This window comes from Pelmatolapia mariae, unplaced genomic scaffold (genome assembly GCF_036321145.2).
Source record: "Pelmatolapia mariae isolate MD_Pm_ZW unplaced genomic scaffold, Pm_UMD_F_2 NODE_ptg000850l+_length_23627_cov_1, whole genome shotgun sequence".
In the NCBI taxonomy this organism is placed as follows: Eukaryota; Metazoa; Chordata; class Actinopteri; order Cichliformes; family Cichlidae; genus Pelmatolapia; species Pelmatolapia mariae.
In genome coordinates this window covers 1,133-23,627 of record NW_027052526.1, presented here as the reverse complement: position 1 = coordinate 23,627, position 22,495 = coordinate 1,133, and the positions used below count along the sequence as shown (strand labels likewise).

At 48.4% G+C, this 22,495-nt stretch overlaps 2 protein-coding genes across 7 annotated transcripts; one reads left to right on the top strand and one right to left on the bottom strand.

The window, feature by feature from the left end:
* Positions 1-5,547: 5,547 nt before the first annotated feature.
* Positions 5,548-14,054, bottom strand: LOC134623711 (zinc finger and BTB domain-containing protein 1-like). The gene is made up of 3 exons (XM_063468736.1): positions 14,005-14,054; positions 13,267-13,479; positions 5,548-9,998 (listed from the first exon to the last, which is right to left on the bottom strand). The coding sequence occupies exon 3, from the start codon at positions 9,992-9,994 to the stop codon at positions 7,985-7,987; it is 2,010 nt and encodes a 669-aa protein (XP_063324806.1). The 5' UTR covers positions 9,995-9,998; positions 13,267-13,479; positions 14,005-14,054; the 3' UTR covers positions 5,548-7,984.
* A 78-nt stretch (positions 14,055-14,132) lies between these two features.
* Positions 14,133-21,705, top strand: LOC134623712 (zinc finger and BTB domain-containing protein 25-like). 6 transcript variants are annotated; one of them, XM_063468738.1, is made up of 4 exons: positions 14,290-14,353; positions 15,773-15,865; positions 15,944-16,124; positions 17,240-21,705. In XM_063468738.1, exons 3-4 carry the CDS (start codon positions 15,952-15,954, stop codon positions 18,420-18,422), a joined length of 1,356 nt encoding a protein of 451 aa, XP_063324808.1. In that variant the 5' UTR covers positions 14,290-14,353; positions 15,773-15,865; positions 15,944-15,951; the 3' UTR covers positions 18,423-21,705. The 6 variants fall into 6 exon arrangements, 5 of the variants coding, with proteins under 5 accessions (XP_063324809.1, XP_063324808.1, XP_063324807.1 ...); XR_010093438.1 differs by lacking the exons at positions 14,290-14,353; positions 15,773-15,865 and adding an exon at positions 14,732-14,820 and having other exon boundaries at positions 17,240-18,493; positions 18,798-21,705; XM_063468739.1 differs by lacking the exon at positions 15,773-15,865 and having other exon boundaries at positions 14,133-14,353.
* Positions 21,706-22,495: the final 790 nt, after the last annotated feature.

Here is a 22,495-nt window from a genome sequence, read left to right as displayed (position 1 = left end):
TAAATGTAATCTGTAATTTAAATTTAAAGGAAACCTACAGCCAGCTGAGACTGACGAAATCACCTGATGATGACGAAACGTTTCTCTCGCTGAAAACGTCCAGATGAACAGAAACAACCTTTACTACGGTGTGTTTATTCATTTTGCTTCAGGTTAGTTTCATTTATTCAAACTTTTGTTTCATGAAATCAACAGGGTTTCATTACGTGTAACTTTGTTTCCATGAATTTTTAGGGTGTATGCGCAGCACATGAAGAGAGTGGGGAGGAAGAACTGTCTTTCAACAGGAGAGCTCCAACAAATCCAGGATTAGGTAGTGGCTTCTATCTGCAGCAACTAACAAACAGGACAAAACTGAAACTACAGGAAGAGAAGAATAAATGTTTTGAAGCCTTTGATTGGTTGCTGTGGCTGAAGTCAAATGAAACCTTAGATCCATGCATTGATCCGTCAACTCGGAGAAGAAAAGTGGCGCCGTGGCGCTTCACGATTCAGTGGTAAACTTAAGCTCACGTTGTTCTGCAGACACGTGGGACTTTGTTGTTTAACATCATGCTTTCTGCAGAGAGACATCCCTGCAGGCAGACACCTGTACGACCGATATGCCACAGCTATGAGTTAACGGCAGCACCGATCAGAGAAGTACGGCGGCGGCTGGTTTAACTGAAGGTGGACAGTATTGCCTCGAGTGCTGGTAACATCCCTAGTGCTGGATAAATTTACTCATGCAGATAGAATGTTGGACCTCCAGGTCAAAAACAGGAAGTGAAGTCAGGAGATTTTGGTTTTTGATTGAAATGATTTTGATTCAGAGGCGTTAACTCAAAGCGGGGCCACCTACACCATCAACACTGACCGTCCATATTAGCTGTGCTACACTGCTTTTGTTAATGCTGGTTTTACAAACTATAAAACAACGACATTTCATATCAGAATAACATCTGTACTGTTTGAAATCCATGTAAAACACATCAGTGGTATTTTATTGGTGCTGTTTGAATCACTCTCACACACAGATGTTTTCCAGCTGCTAACTTCATTCATGCAGCGTTAGAGTTGAACAGATTTAGAAGAAAGAAGTGTTTGTTTTTATTTACATTAATAAATGAGTAACATTAAAGTTTTAGAAACAACTTTACTCTGATTTAAAATGTCCTGTTGATCAGTCTCATGATGAACCTTCATGTCTCTGTCATGGTCAGTTTTTTGAGTAGAAGATTGATTTGTTTCATTAAACTAAAACCTATGAAAATACCATAATCATTCAGATCAACAGAAACATTAGAAAGCTGGAGTCTCTCTGTGCGCAGACCAGTGTTGGAGTCCACAGTCATCTCCTCTCTGGTCAGAGCACCAGACTGCAGATTTATCCACTTCCTGTAAGAAGACTGTCGTTATTGGACATCAGGCTGAGCTCTCAACAACCAGTTGCACAGTGAAGCCCTGAGTTTTACATTGTGCAGCAGCAGGTGAACAACCTGTGAGACAGTCTCATTCTTCCGTCTTATTTTGGATCGAATGGGCATTTGCTGGGAAGGTCTATGCCATCCCGCTCACCTCTTTCCTGCGCACGTTGTCTTCACCGCCATTTTTGTGCCAAGGCTGAGTGACCTAAGCATCTCTACTGGCAGGTGATGTACCACTGAGGTTGTGTTGTGCCAGTGCACCTCAGCCATCTTAGATCATGTGTCTGTGTCTGCAGCAGGTTTTTCCTCAACGGGTCTAAAGATCAGCTTCATAAATGATTTTCTGTTTGTTTGTGAAATCTGATCATTCGCCCCATCAAAATAGAGAAACCTCTGTGTGGCAGCCATCTTTTTTTGGGGTCAAGACAGCAAACAGAATCTGAAGGTTTGTGATTGTCGTCACAAAGCCGAGGATTCAAAGCAGAGATACGCCGTCAGATTCCCGAGCTCCTGGAATCCTATATGGAGACAGACTTGCTGTTTGACAGGAAGTACGAGAGGCCGCACATTTCCATGCCTCAGTTAATGACCTGAAAATCCTGTTTACGGCTTCCTGTTTGCAGGACTGAGATAAATAAATCTGCATTTACCAAAATACCAAGGTGTGACTTCAGGAACAACGCTATTTGTACAGCTGTCAGAGCTCAGTGTGGACGGCTAATCACAGACCGATTGATGCAATTGATTAGAAATCATTTAATATTTGTTTACAGGAAATAAACTGATAATGAAAGTTACAGTGACTCACTGCGCCACCATGTGATACAAGGTGGAATTACAGAAAAAAACAGGCAGAAGCAGCTGGTGGTAGTTACTCAAGTTAACTCAGATCAGCTAGAGAGAAGGACCCTAAATTAACATCAGTGGTACTGAAAGCAGCTGTAGATAATGTTACATCTATGCAAATGTTTGTTCGGATTAAAACAGTTTGATGATGCCCTCAGGTGCATGACTGTCATCACTGACAAATGAAAACAATGTAACCTGATTTATTTCATTCTGTTACAGAAAATAAAGAATGAAACAAAAATAAATACAGCAGAAGGTTTGTATCAAATCCAGCTCAGCATTTCCAAACATCAGTGGTTTTTACACCTGCATCAACATGTGTGTGTCTGCAGAGTCCCAGCAGACGTGACGGACACAGGTCCTCCTCCTCAGACTCATCTGACCACATACTCAGGTGTAGTCAAGTCAGGTGAGTCGCACCTGTGACACGTTCATCGCCCACCTCTTGAACTGTGGTGTAACATGGCCTGGCGGCAGAGGTGGAGAGCGCCACCTGCAGTCAGAAACAAAGTGAAAACTGTGCTGCCACATTAGAAACACATCTAAGTGATGTCACATTCCTGTTGTCACTCTTTCACACTGACCTCTGCATTCAGCTTCCTTCTCTTCACATCGTCATACACGTGCAACGTCAGCAGCTCGCAGGTCTTCTTGTGATCTCAGCCTGCATTCGAGCCACAGCACAGACCACCATCCCTCTCTGCTCGAGGGCTAGCGTCTGTAACTGATCTGGGACTCGTGTGCCAAAGCATTATTAAAAAGGACTCGACTCCTCAGCAATTGACGCAGTGTGTTTGTCACGTTCAGACTGACCCAAGGACCTGACCTCTCACAGCCAGCAGCTGACCTTTGGCCTCCAACATGCAGTTGGATCACAAACTCTTGTGACTCAGTCAAACCTCAGGGAGGTGCTGTGAGTCAAACTGCAGGTTCTGCTTTCATTCTGGTGTCTGAAGAGGTCCAGCCCACAAAGCAGATCTTCAGTCTGTCAGTCCTTCTGCAGCTCCCCCGTGTGAACAGACGCTGAACCAGTTTTTCACAAAGTGTGACTGGCAGCATCAGCCTCACAGCTTCCTGTAGAGCACAGGTGTCAAACTCGAGGGCCAGTGTCTTGAAACTTTTAAATGTGTCCCTGCTGCAACACACCAGAATAAAATTGGTAGGTCATTAGCAAGACTATAGAACTTGACTGCATGCTGAGGAGGCAATTCAGGCCATTTTGGCCTTCCGTCCTCACTGAGACGGCGTTTTTGGTCAAGGAAAATGCTGTGTTTTGAAAACACTCTCCAAACCGGATATATTTGAAAACGCCGTTTTCGTGTCGCAGTGTGGACAGCGAACCCGGAGCCTTTTCTAAAACGATGACACATTTTAGTCATGTGATGCAGTCATGTGACCAATTAAACTTAGGCTACGTTCACACTGCAGGCGAAAGCGCATCAAATCCGACTTTTTTGACCCTATGCAACCCATATCCAATCATGGTATGACAGTGTGAACAGCACAAATCCGATATTTTTGGGTCACTTTCGTATGTGGTACTGAATCCAATACATATCTGATGTTTTAGAAAGCGACTGCTGTTTGAATGGTCATGTCGCATTAAATCCGTCTTTTACGTCACTGACACAAGACAGACCCCAATTATCAGCGCCTGAAAAGCGCCGATAAGACATCGCGAACGCTTCCTGGCCATCCAGTGTAGATGTTAGTGAAACGTACAAAAAGTGGGAACATTTTATTTGTACTGTATAATCTGCAGATTCTGACAGACATTTCTAACTATCCTTTGAAGCACCGCTCCTCTCTAAAACAGCAATAAGGATAATTATTAGGCCATTTGTAAATAACAAAATAACTTTATAACTTAAAGCAAAATTGGGAAACATAAAGTCCGAAACAAGTCTTTATATTAAGGGCCATCAGTCAAACAATACTGTTTGGTCTGGGTCTAAACAGAGCGCGTTGTGTGTGACGTCTTCTTTTGCGCATGCAGGCCGCTTTGAGGGTTCACACTAGAGCTCGTTTGCTGTCACATTTTATTTGTAGTGTGAACAATCAGACAAAAAAATTGGATTTGATCAAAAAATCAGAATTGAGCATTAAGACCTGCAGTGTGAACGTAGCCTAAGATAGCAGAGGGTATTTTCGGCCGTTTCAATGTGGACGCACAACTTTGTGAAAACGACTGAAAACGACAGTGTGGACGCGGAGCGTTTTCAGACGAAAACACCATTTTCAAATTTATCCGGGCTAGTGTAGACGTAGCCTCAGCCATTTGATTCATGTTACAGCAGCTCATAAGTGAATGAACATGGTGTAACAAAAGTACTTTTAGAAGCACAATTTCCCAAAAACTTACATTTATTTAAATTTACTTGAGTAGGGTTGGGGGTTGCCACCTCAGCATGCAGTCAAGTCTCGCTAATAGCCTACTAATTTTAATCAGGTGTGTTGCAGCAGGGACACATGGAAAAGTTTCAGGACACCGGCCCTCAAGTTTAACACCTGTGCTCTACAGGAAGCTGTGAGGCTGATGTTGAGGACTAGAGTTTGACACCCCTGCTGCAGAGGAACATTACAGACCCTCCTCTTGTGGATATTTTAATCCAAACAGAGACAAAAGTCTAGATTTAACATTTTCAGATTCAAAGGTGATCTGATGGTGGAGATGGACATCTGCGGCCTTGTGTTGATGACATTCTGATCAAATGTTATTTTTATGTCTCATCTTCAGAATCTTTAGAAAAATTAAAACAAGTATTTCTGAGTGAGATGCAGTTTCCTGGAAATATTTCAAAATAAAAGCCTCACTAAACACTCAATTTGAAACAGGAAGCGCTGAGGTTGCATGATCAACATCAATAAAAATTTTCAAAATAATTGTGATTATATTCCAATCAGATAGGAAGGTCAAAGGTCAGCTGAATCTCAGAGCCCATGTGACTGAAAAACATTTATGTGGAGCATTTAAACACAAACACTGGACCTGTTTCCCGCTGGCCTTCAGTCAGAAACGATCACCGTTAACAAACCAATAATCAATAACAGCTGCTTCTTCTGTGGTATCCTGTCAGGAAACCACAGAAGAAACAGCTACAGGTGATCTCTGTGAAAAATGTGAGCATCAGTCCAAACATCAGCTGATCAATGAGCTGATCCTTCCTCAGGCCTGACATTAAAAACTTCATGAAGCAGAGAAAAGATGAAGCTGCAGCTTGAGGAGGAGGTGGTGGTAAATAACACTGAGCCTTCATCCTCTGTGGGATGGAAACAGAGGCTCCACCCACACTCAGGTTCACTCGGTTTATTAAGAGTCGTGGTCACAAACAGAAAAACAACCCAAGAAGAAGAACAAACAGCTGACATCGCTAGCTTTACTTAAGACGACATTCGTTTACACCTGGGATCACCAGGTGGACCCGCCACCTTGGTCAGATCCACCCGGTCCCGGTCCGACCTGAGCCGGCTTAAACTGGTCTGAACTGGTGAGGCGTTAAAGGGGCAGGTCCCTGACTTCTGTTAGTGCTGATTAGGTGAAAGTTGAATTAGTTTGAGTTCAGCTGGAGTTTGTTTGGTTTCAGGTCTTAGTCCACAGGAAACAGTCTCACTGTGAGCCAGACGAGAAGATGAGAAGACGAGGGGGGCAGGACTGATTGTCCGAGCAGCCGCAGAATCATTTCATGGAGCTCATTCTGATTGGTTCTGATAGTCTGATTTACTCGAGCCTGTAACGACTGGTTGGTTCTGAGCAGCTGGATCCAGTCCGATCCCGTACTGCTGGTGAGCGAACACTTCGAGAGACTCGTAAGGCATCACAGGAGTTCTGAGGGTAAGAGTCGAGGTGACTGGTTCTAGTGTTTAGTTGTTGGATTTTTCATTGGCCGGTTCAGTCTGAGGGGGGGGTTGTGACCTTCCGTGCCGGCCCGCCCCTCACACATCGCCGTGAGTTTGACAGGAAGGACGGAGTGTTACAGTAAAGGCACCAATCACAGAGTGCGAGAGACGGTGACAGAGGGAGGAAGCCGTAACAGGCTTTAGTATTCTGGGAAACATCCAAGCGTGAGGCAGTGCACCCTCAATAAACAGGAAGTTCTCTCCACGCAGGCCACAGGGGGCGCCGTTTCAGCAGACATACTAGTTTGTATTTCCTCTGGAGATCACACTGCGAGCAGCACAAGCGCTAACCGTGGGTGTGGGCAGAGCTTCGACTGACTTAATCTTTTAATCGGTTACTATAACGTTTTTAGGTTGTGATGACGTCAGTTGAGCGTGCGCGTGCTGAACCTGAACTCTAGGATCCGTGGAGGTCCGCAAGTCCTCTGTTTGGCCCATTGGACGGAAACGCTACGGTCGACTCGTTCAGACCTGAGCTGTAACGGGTGGAGGGTGGTGCCAACTCTACGCGACTGTGAGATTCCTGCTCTTTGATACGAGCAGCTGATTGGCCATCACAGCTGTCAGATATCATATATGCAATTATAACTTAATAAAAATATTGTTTAACTATAAAAACGATCAGCGCCGTCAGCTGAGAGCGTGATTGGCCGTGCAGGTACCAGCTGACGGCACGTCGCCTTCATGGTTTGTTTAGAGAACAGAGCAGCTGCGTCTTGACCTGCAGCCAGTTTCAGGTAACGTCTTAAAACAGAAGCTCAGAGCGCTGCAGAACCACCGCAGCTCACACCGGCCTGTGACGGCGCCAGTTTCAGTAACTAATGACGGTTTTGAATCAGCCAGAAATGTCGCTAAAGCGTGAGTTCATAGGGGTCGTCTGATTGGTGGGTTTCTGTGGATTACTTTTGGACCTGAAATGTGATTAAAGCTCAGAGAAGGCCACATGACCACATCAGTCTGAGGCCGCGATTTGAACCGTGCACTCTGCGAGTCGGAATTTAAGGCAACATGGCGCCTCGTTGCTCTGAAAATCACGCAAGGGCAGTTTTGAGTTTCAGCTCGTGTTTAAACATTTAAAAAAAAAAGAACAACAGGAAACGTGAGCTCTGGGCGACCAATCAGATTTTACGATGGGTTCAGTTATTCGTAATCTGTTTTCTGGCGTGTAATTCGTTGTGCGGCTCGTTTTGGCCTTTAATTTTGTGAAGGGTTAATCTCACAGAGCGCCACGAGGCGACTGCTGTTGTGACTGTGTGCCGTATGTTTGCGTAAAATAAAGTTCAATTGAATTGGAGGATAAAACAACTGTTCGCGCTCTAAACAGCTTGCATTGCTTTGTCTGGTGTTATAAAACAAACACACACCTCCCTCCAGAAAAGGTCTGCCTCTCTCGCCACCAAGTTCAGCTCCAATATGGCAGACAGAAGCTTCCTGTCACGCACGGTGACTACACCGTCATCATGGAGAGAGGCAGGCAGTGGGTGGAGCCTGTGTGCCAATGCCCACCTCCCGCTCTCCATGTACGGACACCTAGCAGTCGGTTTCTAGGCGGCATGCTGTTTGCTATTTATTCAGAATCAGCTCTAACACGAGGCTTCCTGTCCTCAGGTGTGCCTCAGGTATCTACCAACCCACCAGCTTCCTGTTGCGCAAAGCCTCAAGCGGAGAGAAGTCACTAAGGCGCGGCTGGACCCGCAGCTCGCAGTGTGACGCCCGGTTAGTTTGCGTACGGCTTCAAAGTGCAGTTCAGTCTTTTTGGTGTTCAAGTGCATTCTTTGTTCTCACATTTATGGCTTCTTAGTAACAGACTCGTGGACATGGCAGCGACGCTGTTATAGTCTCTTGGTGTGTTTGGAGTTATAGTGGCTCCGCATGTCTTTGCGCAGGCGGAACTTCTCACCGCACACGCCACAGATGTACAGGTGGACATCCATGTGCTTCTCCAGCTGTTCGCCACCCGGGAAGATCTGGAAGCACACCTGGCAGATGGTTTCCCCGGCTGACAGGTGGGAGATCATGTGACGCACGTGGTCGTGTTTGAGGAAGGTCCCCTGGTCACACACGGGGCACACGTAGCGCGCCATTCCTTTATGCATGTCAGTGTGGAGGCGGAGTTGGCGCTCGCGCAGGAACTGCTTGCCACAGGTCTGGCAGGTGAACTGCTTCTCCTTGGTGTGGACAGTGTAGTGCTCGCGCAGGTGGCAGCGCTGGTAGAAGCCTTTGCCGCAGATGCTACAGAAGTGTTTGCGGCGGTGATCGGGCTCGCCGCCTTCCTCCAGCATGGTGGGCCGGAACAGCTCCTGGTCGTGGCAGGATAGAGCGTGCTCCAGCGCCAGGCTCTCGTTCTGGAACAGCAGGCCGCAGTGCGGGCACGCCAGGTCGGCCGCCTCCAGCAGCCCCTCCTCCATCCCATGCGGCTCCTCCAGCAGGGACGCCTCATCCTCGCCATGGGAGTCCGACTCAGCTCCGTGGGATTCACCGCAGCGCTCGGCATGCTCCTGCAGCTGCCGGCCTTTGATCAACACCTGGCCGCACCTGCCGCAGGCACATATGTGCCCCATGTGGTTGGACAGATAGTGCGCGGACTTGTCCTCCTCCAATAACAGAGCGCCGCACACCTCGCAGGGCGTGCCGTCAGCGTCCTGCTTCTCGTCTTTGACCTTCCGGAGCTTGGCGGGGATGCCAGAATCGTTGCCTTCGAAAGGCTCGCTGCTGTTTTCCAAACCGGAGACACCGGGCTCGGGCTCGCGGTCCGATGGCGTCTTCTCCCTCAGTGCTGCATCACCGAAGCGTGCGCTAAAATCTCTGGCGGCATGCTCGCCAACACGGACTACCTCGATCTCAGGGAACATGCTCTCTTCTGGTTCGGTCTTGATGCTCCTGGTGGACCCAGGCTCGCCGTCTGGTCCGCTTGGGACTGACCGGGCAGTCTTGGCCTCAGGCCAGTCATCCTCGCCTTTACAGACGACCCGGTGCTCCTCCACGCTCTCTGAGGCGGAGCTCTCTGCTTTACTTGAGTCGTTGTCACCCTCAGTGTTGCCTCGGGGTGGGTGGAAGGCTTTGCGGTTGGTACAGGTGAGGATATGCTCGATTAGAAGCTTCTCGCAGCTGAACACAAAGCCACAGTCGTCGCAGGTGTATGTGCGACCGAACCTAGGGCGGTCCTTCAGAGTTGAACTCCTGCCACCCGACCGCTTCCTCAGGTCACACGGTTGCTCGCCTGCTCCGTCTGAAACTGGCGCCGCCACAATCAGAGGAGCGGTTGCCGCCTCTTCAGTCGTGGCTGGCCTGCCAACTGCAGCAGGAACAGCCGGACGCCCCGTGCTGCTAGTGACGGCCTTCGGCAGACGCTCCCCTTCAGTTGCGGCGGGCCGCTGCTGTTCGTACATGCGCACGCCAAACATCATCTTCCCGCCAGCAGGCCCGGCGGAGGAGCTGGATGAGGAGGAGGAGGCAGAGGAGGACGGTGTGATGTTGGAGCTCCTGATGTCCCTGAGGTCCTCCAGCGAGTCGGGGATGTAGTACATCTGCAGGTATGCCATGGACGCTTTCAGCTCCTCAAACTCGTAACTGCCCACAACGATGCGCCCGAGGTACATGAGCTGCAGGATGAGGTCGAAGCACTCGGCACTGATCTGCATGTTGCTCAGGTCCAGGCGGCCCGCCCCCTGCTGGTCCCGGATGAACATCATCCTGAAGTAGGAGCTGCAGGCCGCCAGCACCGCCTTGTGAGCCCGGAAGTAGATGTCGCCGATGGCGATGAGGCAGTCGCACAGGAAGCCCCACTCGCGCTGGTTGTTGAGTTGCTGGAGGACGTGATCGCTGTGGCTCGGCCTCGCCATCGCCCTGTGGACAACAGAGGAAGACAGAGTAAGAGTTTATGAGGCAGCAAGGTCATCTGCGGTCGACTTTCATAACGTGTGAGCCGGCACTCGGCGAGGAGACGGGCCTGATATGATTCATCAGCAACTCTGACTTTAATCAGAGCCACAAGTTCACACACCAAGCACGCTCAGATCAGCTCCCAGCTTCACTTACAGCACTGCAGTGATGAATCAGTATTTCCTTCTCAAGAACACACTGCTCAGATTTAACATGCGTGCGCGCGCGCACACACACTCACACACACACAGGATGGCAGGTTTACTTCTCACCTTTCTAAACTCGCTGTGGGGGAGGATGCTTCACCTCCCGTTGGCTATTCTCACAGGAAGTGACACCCCCCCACACACCTTCCCTGTTATGTGACAGATGTGTTTGTACTGCAGGACAAGTATACCTGTACACACCCCAAGTTACTGCCTAAATAAAAGGTCCACCCTGACCCCACCAACACCTGGAGAGTTCACAGCAGATGTCCTGTGGACCAGGTTACAGTAAACTGTGAGCCAGATGTGCCTGACACACCCGACAAATCTGGATCTTTAAGGTGGACTCAGAGGAAACTGCAGATGCAGGGCACGTCTGGGCCAAACCGCTCTCTGAGAGCGTTCTCTGCTCGCTGGTTACCCGATACTCATTGGCGGGTCTGCGCCAATAACATCTGCAGCGGTGCCAGATGTGGGCGGAGCCAAAAACAGGTTCCTGTGCTGCAGGAGAAAACCGGTCGCATGCTGTTTTCTGTACCGTGAAGTGAACCCGGTCCTGTTCTTCAGAACTGGAGCTTTTTGTTAGACATGTACCTTCACTGCCTGACCTCCCCCTGCCCCGCTGCTGCTTGGAGACACTGAAACCCATCAAAAGATGTCACTTCTTGTGTCAAAATGGGGTGTAATCAGAGGAAGACGTTTCCTCCCGTCACCCTGAGCTGAACAGTGATTCACATCTGATTGGATTCACTTAAAACTTTGACGTGTTTTTATTTTCAGCGATGTCATCCCGTCTGCGTGTACTGAGCTGCCTTCCCTCCCCGGTTCCACTGACGGTTCACCTGGCTGTGCTCACAGGTAAAGCTCACACAGAGTACACTTGTGACCAGCTAGAATTTCTGTCTTTGTGTCATGTCAGCTGATCCCAGAGCGCCTCAGAGCATCGCGCCAGGTAAGAGATCAGTGGCGAAGTAGCATCACTGCACGTGTGTGTGTGTGTGAGAGTGAGAGAGAGTCCTGAAAGCCATAGCAGCAGAACAACATAAACCCAGCTGTGCAGGACCTCACCTGCCTCAGGTGCAATCAGAAGACTCGCCTCTTCCAGATTTTTAAACATTTAGTGCCAGCTGACCACCACCGGTCACGTATTTCTGCGTTAAATCTACATCATAACGTGACGAATCTTGACAAATGCAACTACACATCGACACAGCCCATGATGACCGTGATCAGTGCAGCTGTTTCCAACTTCTTCTGCCTCACACAATTCCTGATTCAAGCAAATTGACTGGCAGACAAAATTTCCAGCGCCAACTAGTGCCCTGCATCTCCGCGCCTAATAGATGCATGAATCATACCTCACTGCGACAGCAAGGCGAGAACACTCAGCGGTCCTCTGGATGTCGGTGGTGGCCATGCAAACTGACACATGACTACAGGAAGTGAGGTCATCATGTGAGATCAACGAGCCAAAATGTTCCAGTAGAATATGAATTGATGACCGAAGAGCATGACTCCATTGCAGACGGTCAGGTGACTGATTTCCAAACTGAGTTCCGCCTCTCAGACGAGGCTCGGGATGGCGTTTTATTCTGAAATGGTTTGGCTCTTCGATCACATGACGTGACATCAGATCAGTTCACGTGAGTTCGGGACGGTCCCGCTGATTTAAAGCCAAAGCTGAGCTCCTCCAACAACACCTGATCCTGCTAAAGTTGGAGACATAGAACGCACCTCCACATGATTCCCCAGACACCGCTAGCTACACGCCATGTGACAGTAAGAGCCAGCAGTGAAGTGAGCTTGTGATGAGGTCACACAGTGGGAAAGCAGGACTTTGCCCCCAGTCTCAGTTTGATGTGACGGCGCCGTGCAGCCGCTGCAGTTACATTAAATTGCAGAACGACCTTTTTATATCCCATCATAAACGTCATCATCATCACACTTTTCCAGAAATAAGCAGATATGATTTTAAGAATGCCTTAAAACGTTCAGGCTGATTAAATCCTCAGTTTCTAATCACAGCCCAGCTCAGAGTTTATGATTTTAAATGCTGACACATTGTTTTTTCCCCCTTTCAGGTCATTTGTGATATGCAGTTTTTCATCAGTTTTCAGTAAGATGAGTGCCTTAATCGTGTTATTACCAGAACAAGTCATGGACAAGTCGTTTACACTCTGATCAGCTGGTTGCTGCTCACAGGAAGGTCTCAGGGCTCATTTTACCAGCCGACACGTGACAGTCTAGGTTCATATCTTATGTGTCTGCTGTCAGGTGTGTTTGAACTTTGTGAGGTTAAAGGTCACAGTTCAGAAACCTACTCTACTGATCAGTAATCAATAAAAATAATAATGTGATCACTGTGAAGAGTGGATAAAATAAATCTGGCCTCTGTCACCAGACTCCACTGTAAAAACCACTCAAATAAGAGCCCTCATCATGCTTACTGGAAGTCCCCGCCGGGCCCGCAGGCACGCGGTGCGGGCTGTCAGTTACAGCATACAGGCCGCGAAGGAGCCGCCGAGGTGGGAGCGAGCCCGTGGAGAGACCGGAGGGAGAGGCCGGCCACACCACCGAGCTAAAATGGAGATTACAGCTCGGCGGAGATTAGCTGCTCCAAGCTAACCCCTGTTAGCGTGGTCCACACCGGAAGTTCCTGTGATCGCTCCTCCAAAATGAAAACACGAAGCGTGACAAGGGGTGAGCAAGACCACCGTCAGGGCATCGCGTGCATCACAGCGCGTCTCAGTGACAGTCAGACACTCCCCGAGGGACCGTCAGTGAACCCGTAGCTCCTCCGGCTGCTTCAATGCTCAAAACTATTAGTTACGACTTATATTTTGAAAGTAGCCACCGGATGTGATGCGAATAAAACCGGGCGTTTACTGAGCGCTCTCTCTCCCGCAAACAGCCCCGCCGCCCCCGCACTGCCACCCGCATTCAGCACCGAGAGCAGGCCGCGAGCATTTCCTTCACCGCCTGCCGCCCAGACGGCCCCGAGCCCGGACACGGGCCCGTCCACTCACCGTGGGTCCCGGAGGCCGGCGAAGGGGCTGCTGCTGTGGGGTTCCCAGGCTCCGAAAGGTCCTCCGCGGACGGTTTACTGTGGAGACGAAGGAGCAGCCTCTTCTTCTTCTTCTCCTCCCGCAGGATGAAAGCACTTCCGCACAGCCCGCCGCGCCGTCAAGCCGCACATAGCGAGGAAGTCCAAATAAGGAACTTCCGGTCAGATTGAGGCCCTTCAAAATAAAGTTAAATAAAGTTTTAACGTTTCAAAAATACGTTTCTGCTTTGATGCTTCGCGCAACTCAGCTGACACCACGGGAGCGCAACATGTGTCGCACAGTAAAAATTAAAAAAAAAAGTAAAATGAAAAACTGTATCTGCTCAACCCACCATCCACATATAAGAACTTTAACCCAGTGGGACATGTTTAACTGCATCAAGCAGTAGTTCACAGGTGGGCATTAAATAATAAATATACGTTTCTGGCTTGGACGGGGCCTTTCACAGTTAAATAAATTGTGTCAGAATTATGTCTTCATTGAAAACGACCACAGGAAACCAAGGCTGCTTTTATTTTGAAAATAATAACCGGAATAACTTATTTGTTTTCTCTCTCGCTTGTAGGATTACTTGAGGCCTCCCGCCACCCACATTCAGTCAGAGAGCAGCAAGGAGGTTTCACTCTGAGCTGAGCAGGAGACTCCGCCTGAAGACGCAGCAACGTCTCACCCATCAATCATATACGAGGTGGCCCATACCTGAACGATCTCATCACTGCAGCTGCAGCACCAGTCCGTCTGTTTCAAAGTAGCCTGCGATCTGGAGGCAGCACCTGATGAAGTCAACAGAACCACATCATCTGCAAAATGCAGAGACAAGATGCTGGCAACGCCCAGATAATCTGCCCATCACCGGTGACAAAGGGCGGCCTAGGCGGAGCCCAGCACCCACCGGGAACGTGTCCCACTCACTGCCAAGAATGTGGACCACACCTCACAGCATACCCGCTGTGGTCAGTAATAATCAATACTGCTGATCAGCTCAGTGGACACCAGCCTAAGAAAACATATTTACACAGGTTATGAGTCACTTCAGTCACCAACCGAGGTACAGTGGCCCAGCTGTGAAACAAGCAGGTGTACACGTATGTGTCTGATGCTCAGATTACTCTGAGGGTACTCTGAGTCTCAGATTACACAGATTATGATGGGGTTCAGTCCCTGAGCTGCAGAGCTGAGGCGTGTTTGTGAGTCTGTCTGCTGCACGGTGTCGGTGTGTGTTGTGTCACGTGATCGTGCTACCCTGCACGGTGTCGGGGTCTTATGCTGCTGGCTGACAGCCTCTGATCAGTTTCACTTTTTTTCCTGATGAACTCAGAAAATTATCGATGGCACGATGACGCCAAATTTCCTGCTCTGCGTTTATTAAATTACTGATCAGCCATCAAACGTTTCTGACGACTCACGTGACCGCCCCATTTGACCCATGTTCTCGCGAGAGGTGACGCGGTTCGTCGCGAGATCCTCTGCAGCAACAAATCGGCCGATTCTGAAGACGATCTGCTCGTTTCTGCGGTAAGGCGCTCATTAACGGCGCGCGTGCAGGACCCGCGCGAACACGGGATTGCCGGGCGTTGGGAGCGTGAACACGCGCCCGTGTGCGCGTGTGTGCGGAGGTGATGAGGACGTGCGTGTGATGAATGAGACGAAGGATGGAGGATGCTGCGCGGCGGCGGGCGCGACGGCACGTGCACGCGCAGAGCTGGTGTGTGACTGGGTCGCGCGGGTGTCCGGTTTCCGGTGTGGTCGGGTCAGTTCGATGTGAACACCCCGCCCCTCCCCGTGCATGCGTGCGTGTGTGTGTCAGGTGTGACCTTCACTGAGGTCAGAGGTGGCGTGTCCAAGTGAGCCTGACGGACTTAATGTGACGTCACAGGGTTAAACGACACCTTAACAGAGTTTCAGGTCTGAATGTGCTACACTGCTCTGTGTTTGTGTGTCTGTGTGCTTGTGTGTGTGTTTTTGTGTTTCTGAGTGTGTGTGTGTATGTGAGAGATGCTGAAGATAAAATAACTCTTTATTGTCATTGCACACTCATACCTTGTACAATAGTACAATGAAACTGGAAACTCCCACGTCAGCACAACTAAAGACAACACAGTTACTTAAAGTTGATTTTTTTCAAAGTGCAAGGAACCCAGACAGTGGCACGCGTGCGCCCCTGTAGGAGCTGCAGTTCCTCTGATGTCCCCCAGACGCTCCAGCAGTGAGTGGTAGAAGAGGCTCCTCCTCAAACAGAGGAGCTTCATCAGCTCTTTTAGTGAATGAACCTGCACCCCTGCTCTATTCTACAACATCGACCAATAACAGTGCACGAGAATCAGGAAGGCTCTACCTTGTGGCGTTATTCAGCACTTACACATTAAGTACTTACTGAGCTAAAGCAACAGGAGTATCAGTAACACAGCAGCAGCAATGGACTTGACCGACCACAGATATATATATATCTCGTCTTCTATCACCACAGCGGATCCTCTGCCTCGGTGTCACAGTGAAGTTCCTCTGACCTTCTCTGAACTTCTTCAAGACATCCTCCATCCTGTCGCACATTAATAAGTTTGTATGTTAAATGTATGTGTGTGAGCAGTGATGATGGAGGTCAGAGTGTGAACTTCATGGGCTCGGGTTTGTGTTTCAGACGGGGTCATGGAGGTGTCGTCGCACAGCCTCTTCCTGCTGCAGCAGCTCAACGTGCAGAGGGAATTCGGTTTCCTGTGTGACTGCACGGTCGCCATCGGAAACGTCTACTTCAAAGCTCACCGCGCTGTGCTGGCTGCCTTCTCCAACTACTTCAAGATGATCTTCATCCACCAGTCCAGGTGAGGGGTGAGACAGCGGCGTGTGACCTCTGTACCTGAGTAGAAGTTAGTTATACACCTGTGCTTTGGGTCATCACACAAGTACAGGTAGTATAAAAAATGGGCATGTTTTCTGAGAACCTGAATTCTTTTAAATGCCCAGCAGGTGGTGACGCCTCTGACCCTCGAATCCTTTGTCCTGATAAATTTGTTGGCTTCCTCAACCATGTTGGGTTCCAGGTCAGAGAGGAGGATTATCTGGGGTGGGCTAAACGTACGTTCTTCAGTCAGATCTGCCGCTTGCTGTCATCGTGACGGCAGTGATGAAAAGGACTTCACTAACCAGCCGGTGACAGTCTCTGCGTCGATCCTGTCATGAAAACGTTATCAGACGACCTGCTGTTAGCCACCTAGCTGTGAGTTAGCAGTGCGGCATGAATCCAAAGAGGGTTTGCTTGTCTGAAACCATGCAGCGGCAAATAGATCAGCCTCGGGAGTTTGGATGAACTGGCCAACCTTATCCATTAAAGACAGGATTTTACTACTTGTCGGCAGGCGTGTTAGTGTTAGCTAAGATTAGCCATGAGAAAGACAGCTCAGGATTGGATTTGCTCTCCACAACCAAACCAAATGTTAGCGTTAACTACAAACTTGGAGCTTGATTGGTCAAAAAGTGGCTAGCTGTCAGCTACAAACAGATGCACTGTGAGGACACGTGAGGACAGTTTATTTGGCCTTAGCTTTTAGGTGAACAGCGGTGTGTTTGATTTGTAACACACCAAAAAAATAATAATTGAAATTTAATGTTTTATCCCAATTATTTTGTTTTCATAATTTTTAAGAAGCAATCAAAAGGTAATAAAAATTCAAATATGATTGATCAGCCCTAAAATGTGTTTAAGACTAGAATAATGTCTTAAACACAGGAGAGTGTGGACGGCGTGCCTGCCCGAAGGCTTGTACCGGTGTTTGTTCCTTTATTCCAGGAGAACAAATTTCAGGATCTGGGTCCTGTAATCCAGAATAGAGGGACAAAACTTTGGTCCAAACCTTCAGGAGAACATCGGTCCAAAACATCAGGATTCACATGCTGTTTTTTTCCGAGGTGCTGACCTCATGTCTCTCTGTGTCCCCAGCGAGTGTATAAAGATCCAGCCCACGGACATCCAGCCGGACGTCTTCAGCTACCTGTTGCACATCATGTACACCGGTATGTGTCCCAAACAGCCGGTGGACCAGAGCCGGCTGCAGGAGGGCATTAAGTTCCTTCACGCCTACCAGCTGTGCCGCAAAAGTGGCGAGGGTGCTGCTGAGACTGCCAACAACGTGGTCCGCATGTCCAACCTCTATGGCATTCAGATCTCTTCGCAGCTGGCCAGCAAGGAGGGACCCGGAGTCCCCAAGACCACCACGGTGTCTCGCGGGGCCGAGGATGGGCGGTCCTCTGACCGAGGGGCCCGGTCTCACTCCCAGCTGTCCCTTGCTGTCGGACTGGAGGGGGTATCATCGGACCATCAGGCCTCAGCGCTACGTTGCTCTGTGGCATCCGGAGACGATTCTGACATCTCAACTACCCGTATCAAGCAGGAACGCTTAGAGGAGGAGGAGGACGGCGAGGAGGGTCCAGGTGCAGGGTCTCCAATTCAGGACAGCAGTCCCATTCAGGGCCTCCTGTTCAAAGACCGGCCGCTAGTGCTGCTCTGTCCCCGCTGTGGAGAGCGCTGCTCCTCCCCAGAGGGCCTGCGGGAGCACCTATTCAGCCACGCCCTCGACCCCGCCCGTCTCATGGAGGGGCTGTCACAGGGCGGCGAGCTGGAAGCCGGCCTAGAGGAGGGTCCTCCAGGAACCCAGGAGCAGCTGGATGCAGGATGTTTGGAGGAAGCACTGAGACAGAGCCAGGCGCTAGCCAACCAGCTGGCTGCTGAGCTGAGGCGGAGCCGAGGAGGTGGTGGGAGCGGAGGAGGGGGGAGTAGCCCTGCTCCCTCCCTGCACTCACGCAAACGTAAGATTGCCTGCGCCGTCTGCAGCCTACGCTTCTCCCACAAGAGCCAGCTGCAGGAGCACATGTACACCCACACAGGCAAGCCGTCCCGCTACCACCGCTACAATCGCCTCTGCAGCCAGCTCTTCCAGGCCTCCGCCCACTTCTGCGACAGTGCTGCTGAGCCTGGGGGAGGGGCTGGGGGTGGAGCCTCAGTGGGCACCCCCATAGCTCTCTCTGAGGAGCCCAACAGGGACACTCAGGACAATGGCAGCTCCTGCTATTCCCTGGACTCTGAGATCTCCCAGGAGAGTGTGGACGGCGTTCCGGTTGAGTGATGCCATCTGTTATGAGGGATGTGATTGGACGGAATAGTAATTTCCGCGGGTGGTGGTGTTCTGAGTGTTTGGTATGTACCTGTTTGGGAGTGTCTGTGTTTAATCCAGTGATGTGATCATGAGGTGCTGAGGTCAGCAGGTCGGACTGTTTGATGCTCAGAAATGTTGGCAAAACCTGACTGATTGATGATTAATGATTAATTGATTGGGAACTGTTTCTCCGGTTTGAAACATTTGCTGATTTGTGCATGTTGAACAAGTTTCTGGACTCTGATTACATGATTCATTGATTAATCAGCAGATTAATCAGAGATTAATGATACGTCAGTACTTTGACTAATGTCACTTCCTGTCATTCATGTCACTGCTTTGTAGTTCCTTCTCTGAAATTGAGCCGGCAGAGACTAAACCTGAAAGCAGCCAACACTGAAGCCCATCCGAGTCTGAGAGGACTGTGAGGAAGAGGAGACAGTGAGCACTGTGATGTCAGAGCAATCTGTGATGTCAGAACCTTTCTGTGGATGCACTGACATGCTAACTACTAGATTTCTACTACTCAGATTTCTGTCATTTGGTGTCAGAGTGTCGTATATACAAGGTGTAATCTACAAGTTATGAGAACAGGTCCAAACCAAAAACTGGATTTAAATCTGGCAGATGTCGCATTCAGGATCATCTTCCCCTGGTTTTTGGATCTCTCAGTGGAAATCCTGTCAGTTCTCCTTCCAGTTTTATTTTTTTACCCACGTTTTCTTTCCCTCCATCTTGCCACACAGGTTTAGGACTAAAATGTACAGCAGTAAACCCTCTCAGTGACAAATAACGAGTAAGCGCCGTACACCTTACATGTAAAGTTTGAGTTAGTCTTTTGTCAATGTTCATCGTCAGAAAGAGAGCACGAGGCTTCTTGTTTCTGTCCTTTTAGTGTTGTCCACAAAGAAACAAAACTACAGTGCAGACTTCAGTAAATAACACTGTACTGTTAAACGTATTCACTCCTCTGCATATGACTAATAAGAGTTCCTTCACTAGAACTAAGGGGCGGAGTCCAAGTCCTGAAAAGTACACCCACACCATAATCCCCCCCACCAAGCTTTACATTTGTCCCGGTAACCACTGAACCTAGACTCATCCATCAGAGTGCCAGATGGAGAAACGTGATTGGTCACTCTGGCGAACATGTCTTCACTGCTCTAGAGTTTAGTGGCATTGTGCTTTACTCCACTGCATGTGACGCCTTCATTGCCCTTTGTGATGTAAGGCTTAAGATACAAATGGTCATCATGGAAACCCATTCCATTAAAGGCCTCTAATCTGAAGGCCACATGAAGTCTGTAGTGGTTGACTCTGCAGGAAGTTGGCGACCTCTGTGCGCTCTGTGCCTCAGCATCGGCAGAAAGTTTATCACCACAGAGTTACAAACGTTATCAGATGGAATACAGCAAAAACATGCAGATCAGAACATGCAGGAAACACAAGACAGCGTCCTGGTTAGGACGAACAGATCCCTTTGGAGGACCTTGAAACATTCAGATTTTGCTTCTGAAGGTTTTCCAATGCTACACAGAGCTTTGAGAAGATCCCGAGTACCCTGAAAAGGAGTGACATCCTCAGAGGTTTGAATGGATATCTGCCAGTGCAGTGAATTTACACCCAGCTAACAGTCAACAGGACAAGGAGAAGAAGGCAGCAGCTACAGAAACGTACTGGCAGAAATGACCTGAAGCCACCTGGGTTCGGAGCTCTACAGGTTCAATAGTGAAGCCCGAGAGGCTGACCCGTCAGTGAGATTAGCCGGGGTTAAACCAGGTTTTTATTGGACCTCTTCCCTGAAGCTGCTCACACCCACCAACCTCAGTATGCAGCACCAAAGACACAGAGGCAGAGCTAACGGTTCAGGTCAAAGCCACGACCTAACGTCAGTCATCTTCTGCCAAACTGAGCAGATCTGAAAGCTCTTAACTTCATCCTGCCTCTGTTCTGCTTTTCTTTAGTTTCTGCTAAAGACGAGCTTACAGTGTGAGATGTTGCATTTCACCGAGGTAAACATTAGTCCCTGTAGAAAAATCTCTGATTGAGGTGTTGCCCCTCAGCGGGCTTCCAGAAGCTGTTCAATCAGGATGAAGTGAGCTTAAACGGGCGCTCACACACAGATGGGAGAATTACACTGAGGGTGCTCCTACACGGAGTCGGGATTAAAAAGCAGCTGATGGTTTAACTTCATTTAAAGGATCATTCCACAGTTTCTTCCGTCTGACTCGAACAAAGGCAAGCACAAAAAAAGACAGAAAGGACAGGTGGGAAAATAAACGTGTCCCAATCTGTGGGTCAGGACTCTCGCTGGGTCCCAGCCTACGCCCACAGGGGCACATTTTTTATTTACATTTTCAAATAAAGTTTTAAAAATATTCAATCTTTTTTATATTTATCATAAAACTGTGAAAACTAAAATCTTTTAACAGTCTAAAAAATAAAAGCCAACAAAAAAGCACGATCTGAATTTTATTTTAAAAAAGTTACTGTCAGCGTTTGAAATATTTTGTTGGAATGCCCTATTAACTTTTACATTTTATTTTGAAATGGTTATGCTCCTATATGTTCTAAACGTTTTATTTTGAAGGAGTCATAGTTTATTGCATTTGAAATACCTTTATTTTGAAGGAGTTACATTCTGTTGCATTTAAACCTTTTATTTTGAAGGATTTGATGTTTGTTCATTTTAAACATTATTTTGAAGGAGCCAGTCTGTTATATTTATTTTTTAGTTTTTGAAGGAATTGTACGCTGTTGCATTTGAATCTTTTTATTTTGCAGTGGTCCTATCTTGTATTTTAAACCTCTTATTTTGAAGAAATCAATATGTTCTATTCTAAACTTATTTTGAAGGAGCACCAAGCTTGCATTTTAAACCTCTTATTGTGAAGGGGGCAATAGTCTTGCATTTTAAACCCTTTACTTTGAAGGAGTTACACTCTTGCATTTTAAACCTCTTATTTTGAAGGAGTTGATCTCAATTCCATTGTAAACCTTTTTCTTTGAAAGTTTCCATCAGCCAGAGGGAAATTGGTGGTCTCTGCTGTTCCTTTCTGTGTCACGTGACCAGCGCTCATTGATGATGAGGTGTTAATGATTATTGATCGTGTGTGTGACTGTCGTGCCGTCGTCTTATTTCTGTGTTTCGCTGTAAAAAAGCAAACAGGAAGTTCAGTGTCAACATGTTTTTGTAAATGCATCTGTTTTTCATGGATAGAACAATAAAGTTTTGTAAATAAATGTTTTTTTTCACCAATCAGATCGAAGCTCTGCTGTTGTTTTAACATGTAGATGTACATGCATATGCACACGTGTGTGCCTTTCATTTTTTTTTTATTATTGATTTTGAAACAGGTTTTAATCGGCTTGGCGTGGATGTTGCTGGGTTGCACCGCAGCATGCGACACACTTCAGCTGTTAGCTGTTAGCAGCAGCCCAAACGTGCATCAGCACAGTGGGAAAATGGTGGGTATGCCAGATTTTCAGTCCAGCCCTGGTACCGATCAACCAATACTGAGATTGATTATTGATTAACCAGAGTAACCTGTTGGTGACATCAGCTGTTTATCACAGAGGTGATTATTGATAATTTAGCTGCGTACTGATTGATTGCTGATTGGTCTGCAGAAGAGCATTCTTTGTGCCCTGCCAGAATCTGACCTGCAGGAGTCAACAGAGAGCTGAGCAGCCAGGTGAGCAGAGAGGCATTGTGGGAAAATTCAGACTCCAGTTTAACTGCTTTGACTCGAGATTTTAAAAATAAAAATAGATTTTTCATCAGTCCGCATTGTCACGGGATCAAAGGTGATGCCACAGATTTGACCACACTCCTCACTGTCAGCGCGAGTCCACAAGATGCACTCTGTTTCCCAGAATGCTTTGCCTCAGTGCAGGACTGGATGAAGGTTCCCGACAGTCTCTTGGCACTCACCTGTCGGGTGATCTGATTGGTCAGCGTGCTGTTGCTTGGCGACAGATGGATGTATTCTTACCCTCCATCACCATAGAAACAAAGGCTTCAGTTTCTTCTTCACACATTT